Source organism: Helicoverpa armigera, chromosome 12 (genome assembly GCF_030705265.1).
Source record: "Helicoverpa armigera isolate CAAS_96S chromosome 12, ASM3070526v1, whole genome shotgun sequence".
Lineage (NCBI taxonomy): Eukaryota > Metazoa > Arthropoda > Insecta > Lepidoptera > Noctuidae > Helicoverpa > Helicoverpa armigera.
The window spans coordinates 419,469-437,998 of NC_087131.1; the positions used below are offsets into that span (position 1 = coordinate 419,469).

General features: G+C 34.7%; 1 protein-coding gene across 1 annotated transcript in view; it reads left to right on the forward strand.

Moving 5' to 3' along the window:
- LOC110380374 (protein amalgam) overlaps positions 1-18,530 on the forward strand; it is a 58,495-nt gene that overhangs the window by 27,214 nt on the left and 12,751 nt on the right. The window contains exon 2 of the mRNA XM_049838695.2: positions 17,814-17,911. Coding sequence (XP_049694652.1) covers positions 17,814-17,911 — 98 coding nt within the window. The remainder of the gene's footprint in view (positions 1-17,813; positions 17,912-18,530) is intronic.

Here is an 18,530-nt window from a genome sequence, read left to right on the forward strand (position 1 = left end):
CCTAGCTTTGTTCACATGGAAGATACAGGGGGCTGAAATAGCCGCGAAACGCTTCGAGAAAAGATAGTACGGCCGTGCCCGCTTTGCTCGAGTCTTGGCTGGGGCACTGCCGTGCCCTCAGATAATATTTTTTTAATCAAATATTTTCTGTTTTACTAGTATAGTAAGAATTAATTAATAAATAATTAGCTTCAGGCTTGTCCAAAAATCTAAATATTAAAGAAATAATGTTAGCGTATAAAATCGTAGTTTAATCCCGCACGAAGTACACTGAAAACTACTAACATAAACATTATTTTATTCAATACCAATGGACATGAATAGAAACTCAATTCTTTTCACCAAAAACCTCCATCGATAGTCCCCATAAATCGCGTAAGTGGCAATGTCATTACACCACATCTGAGGGCACGGCAGTGCCCCAGCCAAGACTCGAGCAAAGCGGGCACGGCCGTACTATCTTTTCTCGAAGCGTTTCGCGGCTATTTCAGCCCCCTGTATCTTCCATGTGAACAAAGCTAGGAGTTTAGGTTTGCGATGACCAAGAGTAAGTATTAGAACAAACTCAGTCTCAAAATTACAAGACATTTGAATAAATAGTTTACGAGTTATGAGCAATCAAAGTTACACGATTTTGTCACTGACTCACTCACTGACCGATCATCAAAAGTCTAAGGTACTTCTAGCAAACTTAGAACCTTCAAATTTGGCACCAAGATAGGTTATTAGCTACATATAAAGGGAAAATTATAAAAACCTTAAAACTTAATAAAAAAAATTGAAACAAATTTATATTTGCGGTTTTTCAAGAACATTGTGTATGAATTTTGACTGCATTGATAACTTTGTTATTTATTTATGTACAAAATATTACTATTTGTTTTATTGGTACGTAGTGTGGTATATTGTTATCATGTATTAAATATACATACATATGAATAAAAAAGCTAGGTTACAATGAAATGAATAATGATAAAATCTTTCATATTAATGCAGTGCGATAAATACTGCATGCTCGCTCGATAGATGGCGTTGTCCTGGTCTAAATCGCGCTATGGTTTCGTTACATAGCTTAGTATTAGAAGTACTTAAAAAAAAAACAAATAATTTCATGTGATAGCGCCATCTACCTCTGAAATAAATCTCTTTTATTCTAATAGATATTCCATTCAAAAAATCGACAATTTCGAAATTGTTTAGTTTATTAAAAAAAAGTTTTTTTACTTTAAATCTACATATTTAGTTTGTTATATATATTTAGTTAGTTGCATGTAATTTAATTTAATTTGTTATATACTTAGAGAAGAAAGAGACCTACAAAAAATAAATTAGATCCCACCAAAAACATTAAATGTAAAAAAAAAGCCAATCCTCTACGCAATTCCTCCACCATAAAAAGTTTTGAGATCGCATAGAAGCCAAGTCCTGTTCAACTTTATTTGTAATAATAAATCAATATTTTGTGACTATATCAATAGTTTTGTTCACATTACAATAATATTGTCTTGGCCATGAGCACAAGTTAAAAGTCGCTCCTTGAAATAATGTGTAAATACTATGGAATTGATAAATTCTATATGGACATGATTTCACGATTGGACTGATTAGGGACTGATTGGAATTTGAGATCACCATTGACTAAACATGCGCCATAGTACATGTGATGATACTGACTGTCATTTAGTAACAATTGAATAAACTAAAAGTATTTAATTCTGTGATATTAAACTTCATGTTTGACTTTCACCTCTCCAAGATATGCTGTATCTATATTTGTAGTTTATTGTGCTCATGGCCAAGTCAATATTATTGTAATGTGAACAAAACTATTGATATAGTCACAAAATATTGATTTATTATTACAAATAAAGTTGAACAGGACTTGGCTTCTATGCGATCTCAAAACTTTTTATGGTGGAGGAATTGCGTAGAGGATTGGCTTTTTTTTTACATTTAATGTTTTTGGTGGGATACAGTTTATCTGATGAGAGCAAATTTTTTATCACATCCCTTCACGGTTATGAGCCTTTAGATATTATCGAATGGGTGCGAAGGATTGTGGGAAAATACTCTGTAAAAGATAAGGCTATGGCGTGATATTGGGATTATGACTTTCATAGAAAGATATGATATATGATATCATCTTGTCTTGAAGGGAGGTTAAGATTTCCTTGTAAGGGTTTTTTAACCAACTCGAAGAGGACGAATTACAGACTTAAAGCCCATCCATTTTCCTTCTGGAGCTCTTTTGTTTCAAGAACAAGGAAATTTTTCTGATTTTTCTCCTAAAATTCAATACAAATATAGTGTTTGAGTTTTCAATATTTTCGGGAGAAAAATTGTATTTTATGTAGTTAAACCAAAACAGTTAAAGTTAAATCAAAACGCATATTTAAGAGCAAAACAACTCTTTGAACTTCCAAAGCTAATTTTTAACACACTAACCTACTCTAATTGACCTCTTCTCACATAATGTGTACGAGTGAAATAGAAAAACTCGGTCAAAAGATATGCCAGTCAGAATGTAACAGACACTCAAGTACCTAAAAGTTCTTTAGTGCAGTCTTGACAAGCACTTATTTATTTTCTTTGAAACATACAAGATTTATCGGTAGCAGAGCATTTTTCAAAGGAAATGTTAAACTGTTTCAATGTGCATCATGTATGTGCGTTCTCAAATGGCATTTAAGTACCAGTTTACTAATGTATAAAGAATACATAAATTATTACTACTAGCAACGACTAAATCCAAAGACCGAAACACGGTGATACTAAAGTTATACCTAAGTAAAATAGGGTGAGTTAAGTCTTTACAGTCAAGGTTAAAAAGCAATTTTTCTGCCTTAAAAGCTAATCCCTCGTGATAAAGAATAAAGATATGAAAGCCTAAGTAATAACCGATACCGTTGAGTAAGATCATCGCGCATCGATAAACTGTCTATCGATACAAACGTCCCAACTCTGTCTAAAGTAGGTCAAATCTATTTAAACTGGTCTGCAGCAAACTAAGTTTGGCATGGAAATATTTTTTATGAAGCCGCAGTAGCCACCTAATATTTAATATCAGTGTTAAAACGCTGCAGTGTATTTAAGAATTTTGCAGTTATATTTTTCTGATATCTGTTACCGTAGTCAAAGTCAAAAGTTTTTATTCCAAATAGGCCTTTCCAGGCTCCTATGAAACGTTACTTTACTATTTGCACGGTTCCAATAAGTCGGTCCCATAGAGAAGAGCTGGCAAAAAACTTAATGGACACTTTTTTAAAAGTCATAGGTTCACTAAATTAGGTAAATTGTGTAAATCATGAAATGTTTTGTAGCAATAACAATATTTTAGTTTGTAATTGCTATTTATTATGGAAACAATATTTGTTTACTAAAAACGCACCTATAAAAACTCCACAAAGTTCGTTTTCTCAATATCATGTTAATAAAGCTATCAGACGTACTCTCGCCATAACCACATTAACCACTCATGGTGGTTTATTAAATATTGAAGCGCTTTCATAAATATTGGAGCACTTTCATAAATATAGGAGCACTTTCATAAAACGCGCAATGAACGGGCGGGCCACCGCGACCGCTAAACTTGTGTGAAGCGGGAAATTGTAACGTAAGCTTATTAGTTGTAAATACAAAATTATACGTGTTTATCGCACCGTAGTTTAATAGTTTTGACGTTGTTGATTTTTGGTAAATATGTAGCAATTAGGTACCTACCTCTGTTTGTAGTGTAGTTATATTTAAGGCTAATTAACAGGCAATACAGTTATGGTTTTATTATTGAAACGGTACATCAAAGCAGCATAGCTTACCTCTTTTTATCCAAAGAAAACACTTTATCATCATGATATTTATTTTATCATTTATAAGAATTTGCGTGATATCCTCACTTTGCTTTACTCACTTAAATAAAATCTTTTATATACGATTCATATCTTCTTTACATTGAATACCAACATCAAAGAATGTAGTTATTGTCTGCACGAAGCACGGAGCACTTATTTGCTACGAGCGAGTTAATGTGCTACGGGCTACGTCACGTGCTACGAAGAATGCTACAGAGTGCAGCTACGCGCTACGCCATTCTCCTTTGTGCGATCAAAGCTTCTATATTGCCCAATTTATAATGCAGTAGAACTGTTTCTTCCGTGAAATAACTCCCATTTCAACAGTATTTAAGCGTAAAAATATATAGTAAATAGTACAGAAAAGAAACTATGAGTAAGTTACACTTTTTGCCATCCACTATCTGATGAAACTCGATATTGAATAGTAATACGTACTAGTCGTAATAATTTCATAGAAACTTTGCTCATTTTTTATTGAAGCACTTTTTATTGAAATAATTATTTCGATTAAGTAACATTTTATTTACTAGGTAAGCTTTTAGTAAAAAATATAGGTTTTACTTTTTGCAAAAAAAATATATTTAGGTGTTTTCTTGTTATAGACACATTTATTTTGTTCCACAAATAGCGTGAGGCTTGAAATAGCACTTATTGGCTGTAGGAATCACCTGCATGCTTAGCCCCGAGAGGCTTCGAGGGTAATCAAAGCCTCCACGTCGACTGCACCGCCGGGAATATTGCACTTAACTTACAAGTACTCTGCTTCAAGAAACCGGTAGATTATGGCCGGCATTTAGTTTATTGTGGTAAAGATTTTCAAAAAATTAAGTATGTAGGTACTTAAGCGAAACTTGATTTTATAATTAGGTACATTTCTTTCTGTAATTTAATACAATATAAAAGTGTAAATTAATTGTCTGTCATTTAAAATCCCGTTTGTACTGATAGAACTAAGAACAGTTCAATAATGTGACTATGGTAAACCATGAATATACATCCACAAAAAATCCAGCCCAAAACTATTGTCCCAACCACACATTAAATTAAAGACTCCACAATGATTGGGATGACAAATTGGCATTCCCATTACGAATTCAGTTGAGACTAATGAGTCATTGTGTGCATTAAAGTCAAATGTATTATAGTCGCAGATAATTGAATTGTTCAATTGCCTCCACCCAGGGTTGGGAGACTACAATAGGTGAAACGGTGCATTGTACCGGATTATCCGTTATGAGAGGGTAATTTATGTATCTTGTATTGACTGGGAATCTGGATTTATTTATCGTCTATTTTTAAAGAAGATTTGTAATAATTTCAAATGTTTCCAGAAGATTTTTCCGTTAGCCGTTTTATCCTCACCTTCAGTAAATTATTTTAATTACGCTGGTGTGACAATTATACAGACTTTGGAACCATGAGACACGAAATAAAAAGAAATAAAAATAAAAAAAACAAACACGATTACACTATATTTTTTTCAGTGAAAATTTGTATTTGTCATCAGTCATTTCATTACAATGTACACCAATCTCATTTAGAAGATTATCCTTCTACTATTAGCAAGGTTTTAGTAGGTATTTTCCTAGTAAAACTCGTCGTGCCAACCCTAGTTACACGGGCACGCTGCAGAGGTTTTGAACAAAAGCTAAATTATTTAAACGCTCGTGTAAATCACTATTAGTGGGTCTGCAGAGAGAATGCCTGGTTTCTTTACAGCTCTGAATGGGATCTCCCGGCTGGATAATTGTGAAAAACCTGGCTTTTTCAATGATAGTAGCTCCCGTAGGTTTTAGCTTTATCTGCTGTTTAAGTGATTATTATTTCTTTTATGAAAGGGTGAAACAAAATGTGCTATAATGAAAACAAATGCTATGCCAGATATTGCTCTATATTTTTAGATGAACAAACAAACATTTTGTGCTCCTGATTTCAATTATCTGTTTTGCAATGATAGTCCAAATATTGGTTTTTAGCTAGAGTTTCTTAACAATCAAGGAAATGTTATTTTATACAAATACATTTCTGTCAAAAAGACGGAATGCCCGAAAGGCGAAAACGTCTTCTTTCACTAAAGAAAAGGCAATTTAATTTTATTCAATCTACGTGATTACAGAACTCATAAAATCATCACAGTTCATTAACCCCAAGATACGAGCACCATATTCATAGGAGGAAAGAAAAATCAGTTTGCATTCTGCAACATACATACATACAGTCATACATAATACGTTGATGTATTTCGGAGGCTGCCAAGTTTGCACTCTTCCTCGCATACAGGGAGCATTAGCAAAGTATGTTATGAATGATTCCGTATATACCGTATGTATGGCTGAAAGTACTGTAATGTGTTTGTTCGTACTGTGCTCAGAGAAATGGAACTGTCGTATTAGTTTGACTTTAGTTCGGGTTACAAGGAGGTCAGTTGTGATTGTATGTTGAGAGCTTTGTTTCTTGATTTATTTCTAGTTTACAGCGAAAATAATATTTTACTTCAAACTTAAAGAAAATATAGTCAGTCTAGAATAGAATAAAATATTGCGACTCGCATTTAAAACACTTTATGTGGTACTTCAAAGTATTTCTACAGCAGTAATTTGAAAATGTCTTCTTTAAAACAAGCTAAGAGGATTATCATTTACATCTCGACCGTAAACCATTTATTTTATTATACTGCATCAAATAAAAAACGTCGCAAATATCTCTGGAGTATACATAAAGGTTTCTTTACTTGAGCAGTAAAAATATAATTCACAAGTCGAGTTATAAACATCTCTTATTCACTGAGTTCTTATTGGCAGACGTTTTTATATTTGTTTTCATTTTTACTATCGTACAGACAGACATTTTGTTTTGTAACGGCTATTTTATTATCACAATATACATAAATATGAATATAAAAAATACAAATAAAGTTCATGTCGTTCGACTTGTACGACAAGTAAATTTCGTATCATTATTATGCTTTTCGTCCCGAATTTCGCTGTAAAATGTAATGCAATATCATTCTGTGCATATTTATAAATATTTGCTCACTTCCCAACGAAACTGGGAGTGGGTTTCGACATAACATTAAAATAAAAGTTTTATTCCGATAACAAGTTTTCATATTTCTAAAACCAGTTTCATGGAACAACTTGGATTGTTTTCTAAACATCGCGCGTTGAATTTCAAATACATTTGTGGGAAAATCTTTCGCTGTTTCCTTTTAATAAATAAATAAGCAGTCTATTGTATGTATTATATATTTTCTATGACTGTGTGGAGAAAACTGCATTGACTTCGCTGTAAATATTTCATGTTTGGATGCACATTTGTCTTTGTTCCATTAAGGTCTTCGTGTCGTTCTATTTATGTTTTCAGTGCAATGCTGAAATACTGAAGTACAAAGGACAATCATTTTGACACACTTTCCTTGTAAAGACAGTAAAATATTAATAACAATCTGAATAGAATACGGTCTTACATTACATACTTTTACAACAGTTTTTTACGCTTTCTTTCACCACATAATGCAGGTAATACTTATTTACCTCTACTCCTTAGATATGAAACCATCGTCCATAAAAACACATCCCGCAGATTCCCAACTGGTATAAATCACGTCAAATAAAGCCTATCACAGCTACCCAGGGGTTATTTGACGGATAGCATAAATTAACCTTTGTCTCTTTATGACAAGCATATTTTTGTTAGCGAATAATTCGGGACTACTCGAGTCTTTCACGAGTGAATGTCGGTCTCACGTGAATTCGTGTGATTATGAATAGGGACCTGCTTTTGATTGCTGTTGAGGTTTATGTGTTAGAGGTATTGTTTCAGGATTTGTTTTTTTTACTGAGGTGTAAATTAGGCTAGGTTTAAAGGTTGTTATTCGGTGTAGAACTAATCGATCGATTTGTGCGGCTTTGTTATTTAATCATTTACTTTTTTGAACATAAGCTTTATTTATAAAAAAACAATCTTAATAACACATTTTTAAGTTTTTCTTATATACTATGGAATTTCCGTCTACTATCTGTTTTTGTACTTACCCAGATATGTTTATTTTTTTTAAGTAACTGAACAGTCGACTATCAATAATCCTTGAGCAATTACTTAGAAATGTAATAGCTGTGTCGGACCATACTGCGTAACAACAGACTGTTGGCACTATAAACAATTGCTTGGCTCACTGACTCTAATTTATTTGCCAAGGACCCAGATTTGAATTAACTTACGGCACGTTCCTTGTTGCCAACTATTTACAAATTAAACTAGATTGCAATTGCAATGTTATCTGTATCAGTTTCAGTATGATCTTTGATTACTATTCTTAAAATAAAATTACACAAACAAATAAACAATGTTCAGAATCTTACATAGAATTGTGGTACTTCATACATCATCATCCTCCGAGCCTTTTCCCAATCATGTTTGGGGTCGGCTTCCAGTCTAACCGGATTCAGCTGAGTACCAGTGCTTTACAAGAAGCGACTGCCTATCTGACCTCCTCAACCCAGTAACCCGGGCAACCCGATACCCCTTAGTTAGACTGGTGTCAGACTTACTGGCTTCTGACTACCCGTAACGACTGCCAAGGATGTTCACTGACAGCCGGGACCTACAGTTTAACGTGCCATCCGAAACACAGTCAATTGTGTCTAAGATATACTTAGAAAGTACATACAAACTTAGAAAAGTTGCATTGGTACTTGCCTGACCTGGGATCGCACCCGCGCCCTCATACTTGAGATTGGTTCTTTACCCACTAGGCCACCACGACTCTTTATACTCTGGTACTTCATACATATAGATAATTAATTCGATTTATCTCCAACCTGACCTCAACATACTCAAAAATATACTAGAGCATTTTTTTTTATCCTCTTGCTTGTCATATAAAAACATCGTGAACGTAGAAAGCTACTTGACCTAGGAAGGGGACTGGAGGCTAGTAAAAATGCTTTGTAATAAAAATACGCTTTTCCTTCAACTATGTCAGTGCGCCTCAAGTCCAGAGGTTTTTACTTTGCAATTAAACTGAGCTTTTAACTAATTAAATTGTAGTTTAATTTTCCGTAATTACAAGGATGAAAGAAATTGGTTTCAAGTTTTATTTGTGCAAAAGATGCTGGGAACGATTTAGAAATTAATCCGTAATGAGTGGTTTATTTGTAAGTATTTTTTAACTCACGGTATAAGTCATTCTTTGGAAAGGTTTGAATCATTCTACTACTATCGAGATATTTTAAAGAATGACGAAGTAAATTATTCAAGAGATGGTAAGTGCATAGATTTTTTGAATTTTTTAAACTTGATTTTTAAAGAAAACTTTACAAAAGCTTAAAAAATCTTTTCGACATAAAAATAAAAATTCCATTTTAATAAAGAAACTTCAACGAATATTTTCTTGAGCACATTTTCTAACATTGAATAGTTTGCAGTCTCGTCCATCTGTTGCCACACAATCCATGTTTGATTTATTTTGAGAATATTGCCTTTTAAGTTTCTTGTAAAATTGGTAAAAATCTTTTGTTATAGTAACACTTTGTAGTGTTGAGTATGTAATACGAGCACTTCATAGCTAACATGTATTTTATACAGGTCCTGACCATACCAGTTGCTGACCATAGGCCGACCCTCATTTAAAGAAAATTCTAATTTCCAGAAAATTAAACTTTAAATTTTTACTTCTTATTTCCTAAGAACTGAAATTATCATGACTGAAAATTATTATTTTTTATATTAATCTTAAAAAAAACCTGTTACCGTAAACACGTAATTCACAAAAGACACAGAACAGCCTGTCAACACGCCACCAGCATCAGAAGCGAACACCAGTCGAACACGCCTATCAATCAATTTGTACACATTACACATTTCCACATGATACGCCTGTCGACGAAGTAATATTCTCAATCAATTTCCCTTTTTGTATGAGTAATGAAATGAAGCCATATGCGGGCGGATAACGTGTCGCGAGTACATATCTATTGCATGAGAGACTCTGTGGATCATGTCGGTCTTGAATAATGTTTTGTAAGTAGCTCACAATATTGTTGTAAGAGTATTTTTGGAGACGCATATACATGTAGGTAATTGACATAGACGTACATACATGGTGTAACAAGAGGTAATTGATATTTTGTAGAATTGAGAACTTGAAACAAACAGTTTGGTGATGAACTATTGTTGTAGTAGTAACAGCCACAATTTACTACGGTCACTTACATTTTATTGGTCATTTAAATAACCAGGAAAATTATTATCATAATCAACGTTCATTGTCCAACACATGAATAGAATTTGAACGATAATATCCAGGTTCAATGACCACTGTCTCCATAGGAGTTAATCAAACAACCAGAATCACGTTATAACAACATCGTCTTTCTTTGTGCTTACACAATCAAAAACCTAACCATGGCCATTTCTCAAGACTGTTAATACTATCAAAACTAAACCCAATACATGTTAAACAGTTACCCTAGTCTGTCAACTCGACACGATTTCCATAACCCAGGTAGACATCCAAGAAACTAATCTTGACCCGATTCACCGAAGTTATTTCAAATTGTAACTAAGTAATTTCCATTTACGAGTCATGCCCCTAATTAAAACGGATAGCCTGTAGGGACCCGGTAGCTAAACTACGAGGGACCCGGGTACCTTCGAATCAATTCTAATAATCGTACCTTGTTAGAAATTTCCTAATTGTAAGGAACGTTTAAAATTAATGCTGTTGTGGGAATTAAATGGCAGTTCTTTAGTTGTTTGTTTGAGAGTTGTGTTTGTGAACACATTGCTCGCTTGCGGCCTGAGGGGCTTTTTATTTATGAGTGCTTTGGCTTTTTTTCTTTCTTTTGTTATTGAGAGGGATGGCTGTAGTGAAAATTCTGGAACATTTCACTTGAATATTGGCATAGTGTATGGTTATAAGCTAAATTAGCTGATGCACCTATGAACCACAATATCGGTTTCAATTTTACAATACCTCTATAATGTCTCTAAATTATCCGTAATATAAATCTATCTAAGTTTGAAAGCGATACATGAGCCCTGTAACTGATACAAAGTGAATAAATAATTATTAAAATATCGTATTCTCATGAAGATTTTTGAGTCTTCATGACTGTTTGAAAGCTGTTAAGCTACTCCTGTTTGAAGGCAAGTTAACCTCCTTTCAAAACGAGTGAGTAAAATAGACTACGCTACCCAACCTCCGGGACCTTACAAACAAAAATAGATATTCCATTTCTACCGTCAGCGTTGAACTGTACTGTTTGTTGTCTCAACAATGGCATATATTTACTATACCCACGGAGAAAGGAAATATAGCAGAGTTACCATAAGAAAGGTAGTACCATACGGTCGGCGTGATCATTTACATACTCAAAGTCACGAGACATTCGGGTTCCTTGTCAAATCAAAACCAATCTGACAAAGATTGATCTGGAGCTAGCAACGTTCCTCGTCCCAAGAACACCCGCATTTTGGTGCGCTACTTTCTTACGAGATTTTGCGTTATGGCATCTCCGCTGATCATTTTGTTCGCCATGTACCAAACTATACAATGGTATGAAGGTAAACTTCACAATTGTGTACAGGTGTTGAACATCTGTTGACGATGGTTACCAACTTGTTGGACTTCCGAAGTGATGGAGGAAGGTCGCGGTTATTGTACGAAGGGAGAAACTTTCATTATCATTTTGATTGTTTACTGAACCTTTGTTTTATAACAATAGTGGGGGAATATGGGGTTCGTAGTTATATGTTACCGGTTTTGCTTTAAGAATTGGTTATTAAAATGATGCTGGAATGAAAGTGTTGGAAGAAAATACATACATTGGTGTGAAAAAATATCTCGCGAAGCAAAGCAAAAATTAAGCTCAAGTAACTTACAATTTTGTAGTAGCTACTCTATTTTCTGCGAAACTGAAAATAGTCTACAGTGTAAACATCTTTATTTATCGCAAAAGCACTCAGTGATGATGTAAAAAATAAGAAAAATCTAAGCGCGCATTTATCTCTGGTATCCAAGGAAACTGCTAAAAACCCAAGGCGACATTCCCGCATCCCTTTTGACGCTGAGAGAAGCGATTACGCACTTTCAGCCAAACAAGCTTACTCAGAGTTAAAAGCCAATTTATCAGTGCGCCTTAAATTGTGCATTATCATTTATACCCATCCCCAAACGTATGTATGCATTAGAATTTACACATGTGTGCGTAACAACGCGCGTTCGAATTTGAATTCATCTTTTGTTGTGTGCTTCTAAATTGAGCTTGTGTGTGTGAGTGGATGTGTTGATGTGAGAGTGAAATAATGTACATCTCATATGATGTGGTTTGATACATTACACAGCAAATGTATCGATGTATGTATTCAGTAGTACCTCTAATGTTAGGTTATTGAATTATTTGGCTATTAGTATGCCAAAATGTGTTTTGAAGGGCAACGATATCAAATGACTTTGAAAGATTGAGCCATAGTTAGACAAAGGTAGACAACCTGGATTGACATAGAGTTAGTTATTATTGAGGTCACTAGACTGAATTTGGAGACTTCACAGACAAAGTTAGAGACAAAAGGTACTTGTAATTATTCTCTTCTCCTATTTAAATTCTGTCAGAATATTCCTAGCAAGTACGAAATTATGTAATTTATCTGCCTACATATGATTGTAAACAGGCTATGTTTACCACCCTATCTTAGCTGAACTAACGTCTAGATTATGAATAGTCTCCTTTGTCTAAAATACTCAGATTGTATTTGATGACACTAATAAGCAGTTTGAATATTTTGCCAAATATACATTTCTTAGCAATCCAACTCATAGTATTTATATAATAGTGGTTTCCCTATGTTTGAGGCTATTCGAGTCCCAAGAAAATGACTCCCCGCACTCGAGTAAAAAGTGGGAGTAGGTTGGAGAAGGCCTTGTCTTTGCCACGTGGTAAATGGTACAACACTACAAAGAAATTGTAGTATTTTTTGCATGAAATGTAATACCAAACAACCAGCCAAAATTTCATTTTTTTAATATAAGTGTGATTGTACAAAAACACCAAAAATATGAAAGCGAAAAACACAACAACCTAAAACCATCTCGATAACCGACAAATATAAAAACAAAACATGTTCAAATAGTGTACGTGCGCTGTTTGATCACGTTCCGATAAAATGCGACAAAACTTTCAACAGAACTAACATCAGTTTCAAGGCTTCATCACACCCTAGGGGGATACAAAAATATTATTTGTCTTTGTTACGGTTCCGTCTTAGAGCATGTTACTAACTGGACATGCCATTGCTGGGCCTTCCCCTCTGTCAAAAGTATGAGGCCACCGGTCATACTCATATGAATATGTGCATGTCAAAAAGGTATGCGTGTGTTTGATAATTTTGTCATGTGCGTGAGTAACGATGCGATTGATAATGCATGAGTGAGCCACCACTATTGATTGCGTTGTCTCCTGCGTATTAATTGATAGACTTTTTCGCAAAGATTGTTCTCATGACCGATCCGGTTAGTAAAATTCTCTAAGGGATTGATCTATAGTTTCTCTGCTACTGAGGTAGGCAAAGTTCTAAAAATAGTTACAGATTTGTTTCAACTCGAGGTAGATACGTTCTGAAAAGGGATTGTTCGAAAGAGTTACTGCGGTCTACCTAAAGGGCAATTCTCAGAACGTAGAGGGGTTTAAATAAGTTAAAGTCTGTCACTTCCTCCTACACTTCCCACACAGGAAAACTTCTTTATTCACATTATAGACTGTAAAAAAGGTGAAAGTGATAAATGATTAGCGCCAATACAATTTATTTTAATGTTTACCTGTTCAGTGGTCTTAGGCTAGGTAATTGTGAACGAACCAGCCCACGATTACAATTTAAAATTCTCTGGAAACAATCTCTACAGTTCTGGGAAAATAAATTACATTGTTGTCTCGTGAATCTCCCCAATTTTTCTGTGAATTGTGATCACAGGTCTAGACAAACTACCCACTAAAACAAGCCCACGTCTGCTCACCCAGTAAAATAACTGAAACACGGCAGGTAACCCCACATTACGGGGCTGACCCTCCAAACCGACCTAACTTACAAGTCCTAATAAAGGACACACAAACATAAGTATCCGTAATTTCCTCATATATGCGCGGGTCCAATGTAATCAGAACTAATTCGGTGAATGAAGCCAAACTTTTCGACTTTACTCAGCCGCACCGACCCGAGGTAACGATTGTACGAGTTACGACCTTTTGTCACACAGCTGTGAAATACCTATGTCGTTTTAATTGTAAGAGAAAGTTTTTATGAAATATTTGGGGCTTTGTTTATTGTTTTTGGACTAATTAAATTGTACGAACTAAAGCCTGAGTATGTAATAAATTGTGTTGGTCACGGCTCGCGGTAGTTCATTTCAGATAATACCACTGTAACTATATAGGTGAATAATCAGACTACGGTTTTCATATAGTTATTTCAAACTACCGTCCAGGTCCCTAATGTTTTTGACACCTGGGACAACTTTATGATGAACGTTTTCCTTAAGACAGAGGCTAGAAGCCCTAGGCACATTTTAATTTAATTAATTAGGCAGCCCATTTATTAAGCCGCCCATTAGCTTTAAAAACTAAACCTTCAGCCAACCGCAAAGGGTTTATTTTACTTTAATTCAGACATCTAAATCCCGGTGTCTGATGAAAAATTGTACGTACTTAGTGGACCATTCGTATTTTAGTAGGAGTTGTTGGTACATCCGGTTAGTAAGCTGGGATTAGAGGGTAACTAATGTTCGGAGATTTTACGTGAATAATGAACTACAGCTCTGGTAATAATTAAATTGCTTGCTTAGATAAGACGGAGATAATGCTCAAGATGTGGCAAAGAAAAATACTTTGTTTTTGTGGTTAGATTTTATCCTTTCATCAAAGAATGTTTTTCATTATTTATCCCTTGCCTTGAGACTGTTTGGTGTATTTTTTATTTTATTAGGAAAACAAACAGTTTTACAATAATCACTCAAACTACTTGGTTATAAGCCCGTTGCTACCCTGAAGGAGTCCCAACTATTTCCTATTATAAGAAAATTTTATCAAACTCATTGTCTTTTACACTTCTATAAGCGAATATTGAATGTGTCTAAAAATATCACATCTCGTCAACTATAATTAATTCAAATAATACTTTACATAAAATATTCAAGTTTTGCCCTCATAATACAGTTATCTCTTGTGTCCCAGGTAGAAATAAATAGTTTTAAATCAACCCGGATTAACAGATCACAACGTGTGGGTACCCTTCTCCGAATGTGGTTGTCCTAAAATGTGGATAAAAGATCAACCCTAGAAAGGTGGGATAAATCATTCTATTTCATGAAAATAGTTCAAATTACATTCAAATTGACGCAGATGGGTAAGTATAATATGTAGCTTTTTATATTTTTTTGGAACGGATGCTGAGAGCTTCAAAGCAAAATTTTGTTTAAAAATATCCCACAAAAAATGTAAATTACTATACAAGACTTAAATACTTACTATACAAAATACTATACTTACTAGTATCGCAAAGTAAACCACACTCAATTATTGCGACTAAGCTATTCAAATAGACAACAATTGCAACAACTATACAAACACATACAAAATATAACCACATTATCAGTCAAACAACAACAAAGAGTCAACCAGAAAATCTGTCCCAAGCGGACGTTCCAACCAGTTTCGATTCGGGCATTATTCCTCGGCTTTTTGTCCTCAAACGTCCCAAAATGTCCCGAAAGTCGCGAAACGTCCGCCGGATACGTTTCCGTCATAACTGTATCTACGGGTTCCGTCTCAATGCTATTGGCACAGGTCGCATTTGTTTTTCATTCAAAACCACGGAGTAAGAAAAACGAGCAGAGAGCCATAAGAAAGGTAGGTCAGGCGTCTTCTTTTAGGTCAGATACGTATGGTGGGCATGATTAAAATGATTAGTTACCAGTGGACTTACGAGGTGTTCGGGTTATTTGAGGTATCTGTCAAAGACTTTTGGTATTACAAAAAAGGACATATTCCAAAGAAAGCGTATAAGGGTGGAGAGAGTAACGATCCTCGTCTCCCAAACACCCGCATTTTGGAGCGCGCTACTTTCTTAGGAGATTTTCCGTTATAGCATCTCCGCTAGTCATTTTGTTCTCCATGTTCCCAAGTTATTGTAAATTAATGTATAGATGTATTTTTGACGTGAATTGGGGAATAAAATATCAGTGCAGGGTTATTGCGGCATCGCTTTTTGTAATGTTTTTGTTATTTTGAGCTATATTATTGTATTTTGGTATGGAGATAAGCGTCGTCGTGTAGAATGACAATGCTGCCAGTCTTTCGAGGGTTGACGGTTCAGAAATATTTATAACCCTTTACGTCATTTTTTACGAACTTTTTTGTTTATTATTGTAAAAAGTGAACCTGTTGAGAATGAGATCTTAAGTTCAATATACAGTTGTGACAATACGATTATTGCGTTCTTAAGTCTAAATACTTCCTTATTACGTGGTTTACCCAGCGATAACTATGTAGACAGAAACACATATTTGCCTAACACTACGGAAAACACCAAGCTAGATATTGCAGGACTTTTCTATTACGTATTTTCAATACATTACTTTCCACATAGATTGCATACTTTGAGTCAGTATAATCAGTTTTCATTGGTCTGTTTAGTCTCACGTGCATATTATCGGGATTCGGAACTAGTTTGGACTCCAACTTCAGATAATAACGATAATATTGTAACTAAACGCTCAGTAACCGACTGACCAGCTAATGGTTATGGTCTTTGAAAGTCACTAACTAGTTAGTTTACCGCCAGTCATTAGCTACGAAGTATTTCACTAGACTAAACTTATGTAACCCTAGTTTTCGACGTAATTTCTGAAATATTGCAGGAGTGGTGTACGGTATTTCATTGGTGGTTATTATTTTATAGTGTTCTAGCAAATGTGTGGATAGTTAATTAACTAAGTTTTGGTTTATAACATGCTATTGTTAGAGCCTTCAAAATATAATAGACATATGTATTTGTGTAGGTAGTACTGGAGAGTTTTGAAATAAGCTTTTGTTCCTATACTTGTAACATTGCTGTAGGTACCTTTCCATTTAGCCTTTTGACATTTGCTCCAGGACGATATCTACGTCTGTCCCCAATTCAATCTGAAGATAAGTTTTTGGCGATAGGCAGACACTTATATTATCAAAATTAGTAGAAACAGCTAACTAGGTAGGTACTACTAGCCACTGAAACCACTAAAGGTAGATTTCTATAACCTATCTATAAATCTGACATTAATTTGAGATTCAATTTAGACAATAGCTCTGTATCTACCTCTAAATTATAGGTCAAATTTCAATATCAAACCGAAAAAAAACGGATGGATTCTAAAACACAGAGGTTACAGAAACCCGCAGTAAACCATCAATTGTACATAAAACGTAGTGAAAGCAAAAACCGCATCACGTTTACCCGATATATTGCGACAAATGTATTGACAATAAAGACAACGCTCTGCTCATGAATATACATATGTATGAGTAACGTATCGGGAATACATGAAACGAAAGGGTTTTAAGAAAAAGGGTTGGGAAGAAAATTCTGTAAAAGATTATAAGCGTCCCTTTTGGTTTTGTGGTTCTTAGAAGGGACAAAATGGTTATTAAAGCGAATGTAAGAAAATGAATATTAAACTTGTCTCCGTTCATATGACGGGCATAGTAAGATAACGCTTAATAAAACTATTTCTACAGCGCATAGATGATAAGTAGTTAACCACGTCTAAAACTAATTGTGTGATAAAAATATTGTTTTTATTGCAGCACGAATATTACAATAAGTAAAAAATCTATACCAATATTATAAAGCTGAATTAATATTGAAGTATAAATATACGAGTTTAATTTCAAAAACATATACTTTATATGAACATACCTGGTTTTGTTTCAGATCTGCCGCGGTTCGTGGGGCCGGGCTCCAACGTCACGGTGGCAGTCGGCAGGGACGCGGCGCTTACCTGTAGAGTTGATAATTTACAGTCATTCAAAGTAAGTATTCATTCATTTTACCAGTAAGTACCTGTGAAACTGTCTATACATTATGATGTCTGTATTTTTTATTTAAATACTGACAACATTTTATTCAAGATAGGCAGGAAGTTTGTGTCAAAATTAATGAGATTTCAGCTCTACAGTGTATTATAGTGTCATAACGTTGAAGTAATAATCTTTGCCTGTACCTACTAGTTATGTAATAGTTTCGTGTAGATATTTGGTAAAGTTACAAATATAATACAATCCAAGTATATTTCTGCTAAGTCTGAGGATATATTCTCTTAGTTTTCCGTACCGTATCATAAAGCCAAGATTTATTCACACATTTAATCTGTACACAAACATCTGCCAACCGCAAAAAATTTCAAATAAAACATACGACACAAGAAAAATTAACCCCTACAATGTAAAAAGCGTCCCACATATTCCCCCATTAGCTTTGCGCTCGCTTAACCCCTTATCACTGAGCGCAGTCGCTGAGATAGTCAACGAACCTTAGAAAAGTGTTCCCGTACAGTGTGTCATGGAGAAAAAATATTCTAGCGGAGGTGCTATAACGGAAAGTAGCTCGCCATAATGCGGGTGTACGGGGCACGAGGTACATTACTATCTT